General features: G+C 45.5%; 1 protein-coding gene across 1 annotated transcript; it reads left to right on the forward strand.

Annotated features, from left to right (window-relative positions):
- Positions 1 to 2,219: 2,219 nt before the first annotated feature.
- Positions 2,220 to 5,511, forward strand: cunh2orf88 (chromosome unknown C2orf88 homolog). The gene has a single exon (XM_022740094.1). It carries the CDS (start codon positions 2,590 to 2,592, stop codon positions 2,866 to 2,868), a length of 279 nt encoding a protein of 92 aa, XP_022595815.1. The 5' UTR covers positions 2,220 to 2,589; the 3' UTR covers positions 2,869 to 5,511.
- Positions 5,512 to 6,714: the final 1,203 nt, after the last annotated feature.

Here is a 6,714-nt window from a genome sequence, read left to right on the forward strand (position 1 = left end):
AAGGAAACCAGATTATTCCCAAAGTTGTTGCTGCTGCTGCTTGCTGCTGCTGCTGCCTGCTCGCTGTTCGGTTACTGCAGGATCAAACGCTCCGCACCAGATTTCAAAAAATAATCTCTGTGGAAAAAAAGAATCCCAGGCTGCTGGAGCAGACGGCAGACTGCTCCGTGTTGCCTTCACGTCCCCCAGCGCTGAGCGCGGCTCCACAGCAGAGGCGGAATCAGAGGTCTGGACTGACTTCAGCGCGACGACGCTCCACGGCAATTACCGAGCTGCAGCGGCGCTCAGGCGGCGCACTGACAGCGGCTCTGCGCCTGCACTGGTCAGGGCGACGCTGCCACCTGGCGGCCACTGATAAACACTGCACCCAAAATTAAATACATGAAAATAAACTTGAGACCTACGGAAGCGTACTGCGTTTACTTGAAAAAAAAAAAATCCAGTTTTTCTGAATTAATTCAGAAAACTGAGTATTTTTATTTTATTTATTTATTTTTTAGAGAAAAGTTTAGTGGAGTAGCTATTTTCACAGCATGGTGGCTACAGGAACGTAATGCATTCACTTAGGGAAAAAAGATTTGCTGTTTTTCTGAATTAACGACATAATTATCTCGTTAATTCAGAGAAATAAGATTTTTTTAAAACTTTTCTCTAAAAAATAAATAAATAAAATAAAAATACTCAGTTTTCTGAATTAATTCAGAAAAACTGGATTTTTTTTTTTCAAGTAAACGCAGTACGCTTCCGTAGGTCTCAAGTTTATTTTCATGTATTTAATTTTGGGTGCAGTGTTTATCAGTGGCCGCCAGGTGGCAGCGTCGCCCTGACCAGTGCAGGCGCAGAGCCGCTGTCAGTGCGCCGCCTGAGCGCCGCTGCAGCTCGGTAATTGCCGTGGAGCGTCGTCGCGCTGAAGTCAGTCCAGACCTCTGATTCCGCCTCTGCTGTGGAGCCGCGCTCAGCGCTGGGGGACGTGAAGGCAACACGGGAGCAGTCTGCCGTCTGCTCCAGCAGCCTGGGATTCTTTTTTTCCACAGAGATTATTTTTTGAAATCTGGTGCGGAGCGTTTGATCCTGCAGTAACCGAACCAGCGAGCAGCAGCAGCAGCAGCAGCAGCAGCAGCAACAACTTGGGGGATAATTGTTTCTTTACGCGTTGCTTCCAATCAATAACGTTCAAGTTTCAAGTTCAAATCGCTCGGATGCTGTTTGAGGAAAAGACAGAAGAACCGGCGCGGCACCAGGTGATGTCCGGATTATTATCTACTTGAACGACCTTGGGTTATTTCTTCTGTGACCGGATTATTTGTATTTTATTTTTTTTGGTGGAATGGAGAGGAACCTGAACCTGACGCTGTTGCCACACTCTGTTAAAAGTATGTACAGCTCTGCAGAACCACAGTTCATTCCGTTGACATGTTTATTTTAATTTCAGGTTTGCAGAGATTTCCACGGAGTTTGTATAAAAGCTTCCACACCGTGTTGTTCAAATAAATCAGTTATCAGGTTTAATCCAAATCCCGTGCGACTGTCTGACAGCTCGTGGATGCTTTCACAGTTTGCTCCACATTAACATTAAGACACATTTGCCAGCATTTAAGCTCATTACCATAATATCAGATCCGGGAGAGGATTTTGCGACAGTCCAGATTGGTGCGTGGACGTGTGGACCTCCAGTGTTGTTGTACTCTCAGGGAGACTCCCCGCTCCGCATAAATCATTCATGGCCTGCCTGTTGTGTGGACTACAGCATGCAGCTTTCTGAATGAAGCACATGTTTCCTGTGTGCCAGGGCCTGTAGTCCAGGAGAAGGAGCTGTCACTGTGAATCAGGCTGCGAGGCTCGGTTAGTGGAACAGATGGGAGACACAGGCTTACAACAAAACAGCATCAGTGCACTCAAGCTAGACACAGACGTCCCAATGACACGCTATACAAAATAGGCCGAGGGATTGAGTCATAAAACACTCTGAGGCAGAGGAGGGGGGTGGTGAGTAACACATTAGATGTGCAGAGGAGGGGAGTGTGTTTAAAAATGAGCCCTCAGAGGTGAGCCACGTCGAGGCCTTGACCTCAAGCCGGCCACTGGAGCCGGGGTCACGTAGCTACTATGAAAATCCTTTCCTTGTTCCTGCCGTCTGGTGTTTTTTAGGCTGTCTCTGATGAAGATAAATCACTGAAATCCTCCCTCTTCCCCTGTCTCTTTCCACTCTCTTTCTCTTTACAGTTGTGGAAGGGATGAGCTCTAGTCAGCAAGGGAGCAGGACCGACTGTTTCAACACAGCCAGACCCACACAGGGATGGGCCTCCTAGCTGTTTGCCCTCCAGCGCCCTTGAAATCGCCACCCTCTACTCTGTAATACCCACCCACCCCCCACCCCCCCTTGATCGTCCCACATGTTGGCACTCAGACAGTGGGAGTGGACAACAGGAGCACAAAGGTGACTGCAGCAGAAAGGGGTTGTTCCTGGGACGTACTGACCCAGATGAAAACATTGATGTATGAGTTACAAGTTTAACCAAAGACTCTCGCACCTTACGGCCACCACACACCTCCCACCCTAAAGTAAATCAATGCTATATCGTCCAGAGTATGGGGTGCGTCAAATCCAAGAGGAGCGACTCTGCAGCCCAAAATGCAAACTCCACAGAGAAGGCAGAATGCATATCCAGGGGGACGAAGGGCGAGAAGGCCTACTTGGTTCACTCAGAGATGGGGTCGACGGCAGAGAGCTCTTCCCAGGTCAACCCAGTGCTGCTGGAGTACGCCCAGAGGCTCTCCGAGGAGATTGTGGCCCGGGCCGTGCAGCAGTGGGTGGAGGTAGACCGCCGCTACAGTGACATCCCCTACATTGAATGCGATGTGCCGTGACACGGGAAGGTGTGTCCGAGCGGGGAGGCCAGGCCGAGCTGAGACTGTTTGACACCGATACTGGAGGATCTACATGTGAAACAAGGTCAACAGTCGAACACATTTGTTGAGGATGAGTCATTCGGGTGTCTACCTGCTGTGAGCAGGAATATGAATGAGACGTCAGTAATTCAGTTTTGACCTCTTTTTAGATTGGATTATACTTGGCTGAGCCTAAAAACCCTCCTCCAAAGCAGCCTGATCCTGCCCATGTTTCTGTGATTATCTGTCTCAAAGCTGGAGCCGTACTCAGGCAGAGCGTCTTCAGTTGGATATCATCTTTCTCAGACCTTATTTGTCCCCTCGCTCCCAGTAGGTGTTGGCTCTCCCTGGCTGGACTTATAATGCAAAGCAAGAAATCCTATCAGATATTGCTTGGAATCATAATGTTCCTCTGTGCCAGTGAAAGTCTATCCTGTCCATTGATGCTGTCCGGGGGCCAAGGCTCTCTCCTCTTACGGAGGAAGTTATTAATAGATCCCATCATTTGGTGAAGGCTCTTGTTTGAAAAACCTCCACTGGTCTCACCAGGTCAGAGACACACCCAACTGTCCGGCTCCTTCTGGTCTGACAAAAGGCCCCCGCAGGCTGAAGTTCTCCCGTAATGGCTTCCCTGGAGATCCTGTGGCAGAGCTGCAACGAGGAGCAGCATCCGCGGCTCTGTTTACCCCGTCGCCATTAGGCAGCCTCGACCACAGCCATCCACCCAGCAGGTGTGGTCCTCAAAATGGGTCCAGGAAATTATGTGTACAATTGATGTATTTCCTGCACTCCGGGGGTTGCAGTATAAGAACTTTAGGACTCGGAGCCAAACAGAAACCAAGACATGAGGATTTGACTCGTCCACAGAACTGATGTTTAAAAAGAAAAACAAAACAAAAAAACTCTTGTGTTTTGGCTAAAATGTTGTAGGCCTAGTTTTCTGTCAACATTGTGTCATTGTACAATGCCTAAATGAGAAATACTGCCAATCTGCCCCACAGAGGACAACAGCACAAATATGCAAACCTCGAAAACCCATGACAGTTCAGTCCAGTATATACAGTATATATTTGGCTTCTCAAATTAGCGTGGTGCAACAAAATTTACCAGGGGACAGTAGATGTATTTGGAATAGAGGTTCACAACTGCCAAAGTCCTTAATGAGTGTTCCTATGAGCCCAACATAGCGAAGGAGGCTTGTGTGAGTTATTTCAGACAGTATGACTTATATCAGAGGGGACATGATAAAGGTCTGGTCTTTGCTCACTGGACAGAGGGACAGTGCAGCTACAGGCCGAAACCTTGGAAGTGAAACCCTGCAGATTTGTAAACAGGTACTCTGAGCAACATTCACTTTACTAGAGAAACTGCTAAGAGGACACTTAAACTGCCACCCAACTGTTTGCAGTGATAACAGCTTTGAATAGTGTTGTTGTCTGTAGAGATCAGCCATAACAGGAGGGACTGTCAGAATACGCCAACACAAGCTAATAAGCCATAAAAACAGTGGCAGGTAATTGTCACCACTTGCCTTCTCCCCAGGTCTTCTCTGATACCAGTGACAGTGTTTCTGCACCAATAACTTACAGTAAAATACAGGTGTTAGTCACATTGTGTTGGTAAATGGAATCAACACAGAGGCTGTTTCAGTCAGAAAGTTAAAGCCACAGTTTTACCGGCTGTGTTGTTTATGTGAGCTGGGTGATGATTAAAAACATAATGGTGTGCTATAAACATCTCCCCAGACCTACCACTTCAAAAAGTGAACAAATAAAATCTAACTTGCACTAATCTGTACGGACAGATTCATTCTTTGGCTTTTCCCAAACATGTTGTGAAAACACTAAAGATTAGAGATGACTCCACATGCCGTATTACTAATTCTTAATCTGATGCCATTTGTTTTGACTAGTGTCACTGTTGTGCTGACAGCTATTTCTGTCAATGTCGGGATCTAAACAAAAACTTTGGTTTCAATAGCACAAGAAAGAGCCGATGGCAGTGTGAAGACAATGTTTGGTCAGTTCATTTATTTCACATGTTTAAATTAATTAAATTTAAAGTATTGACTCCAAACCAGGTGATGGCAATCAATTTCTGAGGCTGCAGTACATTAAAGATGTTGCCATAACGCTGATGTCAGGCTTTACTGTTCAAAGTGTTGCATTACCAGTGTGTTGTCACCACTGAGAAGACTACTTTTTACAAACTGTGGTGTCATCTGTGTTTACAAACTCACAAAGGTCAGGGTTTTAACTCTGATGGGGTCTTGTGGTTGTTCAGACAGCCAGGCAGAGAGACTGTATCTACACTGCAAAGAGTGTAAAACCAGACCCAGCGTGAACGCCTGTCTTCATTCAAACATCCGTCTTCCAGCTGATCGACGCTGACCAAAAGGCTGCCAATGCTTCCTTTTGAAAACTGATTTGTAGTTCCAAAGGTCACTCATTTTAAAGTATTGATACCAGCAGGTGTTTGGACGGAGAACGGAGACGCTGCTGCTGTACAGGCCAGACTCAACACACACACTTTTCTGCAGGAGACATTCATCAGGAACAGGTTTCCTGAGGTCAGGTCTGAGGGGTTGTTGTACCCTGAGGTATGGTTTACATTAGGAATGCAACTAAAAATTATTTTTATTATCAACTAAGCTGTTGATTATTTTCTTGATTTAAATTTGTAAAAAAAAAAGAAAAAAAAAAAAAATGCCTGTTAAAATTTGCCACAGCCCAATGTGATCTCTTCTGATTATTTGCTTTATATACTCTGATCAAGTCCTGGAACCAGCAAATGTTAAAACACTGAATCAAAACAGTTACTGATTAATTTTATGATCTAATCAAATAACGGTTACAGCCCTGGTTTAAATGTGTTGCTTTAGAGTGACAAGACTGACAGTGGAAGCTGCTTGTCCTACAAATCTGAAGCTGCTTGGTGAAGTCGAGAGAGCAAATGAGCCCGGTTTAACTTCAAATCTTCAGTCACAAGAACAACTATTCTTTCATTTGTTCAACGTCTCGATTGACTTGTGTAAGAGCGGACATTAGCCCACCAGCCTGACCTGATCCAATAATGCACTACCTACCTACAGGTGACTCTGAGCACAGGTGTGATATACAGGTGGTTCCAGGGTTCTGACTCCTGTACCCACAATGCCTCTGATGTAGCTGTTTTACTACAGCTGAAGAGGCCAATAGAAGAAGCAGCCGTCAGCAGGCGGTCGGACTGAACCACAGTTGAGATGACTTGACCATAAGTAGCCTGATGAATGGCGACAGAATCCACCCACACTGTGTCCACGATTCATCTGCTCTCGAATAAATGAAAAATAACCTTGAAGCAGCAGCTCAGTGCGATGCCACACGTCGGCCTGTGAATATATGGTCATAAAATAACTTAAAATGAGTGACTGTGCATTTTCCTGCAGTACAATATTCATTTAACTTGCAAACCTAAGTGTAAAAGCTGATGATGCCAATAAATCAAATTCATGCCTTCTATTGTTACTGAAATATTTCATCATTGCTTTCTACATCACAATGTCAGAGCAAAGTCTTGGGTTTTGAAATTGTGCACACAGGGGTTTTATAACATCCTGTCGCAACAATATTTGTTTAAAATATCTGTTAAACAAGACACGGATGTGCAGCATCCTGTATGACAGTGAACACACGAGGTTAAAAGTTCAGCAGCACTAAAGGACAAACAAAAGGATTTGGAAACAACTGTCGGCCTGAAGCTTGTTTGAAGAGCAAACGGTCGCCATAAAGCATCGGGGTTTATCTGTGACGCAGAGAAACGCTCAGACTGTGTCCTCGGTGTTTA

Source organism: Seriola dumerili, unplaced genomic scaffold (assembly GCF_002260705.1).
Source record: "Seriola dumerili isolate Sdu_G_001 unplaced genomic scaffold, Sdu_1.0 BDQW01000052.1, whole genome shotgun sequence".
NCBI lineage: Eukaryota > Metazoa > Chordata > Actinopteri > Carangiformes > Carangidae > Seriola > Seriola dumerili.

Bases quoted from the DNA above. Each gene is read 5' to 3' on its own strand.
- cunh2orf88 (XM_022740094.1), top strand. From the start codon at position 2,590: ATGGGGTGCGTCAAATCCAAGAGGAGCGACTCTGCAGCCCAAAATGCA.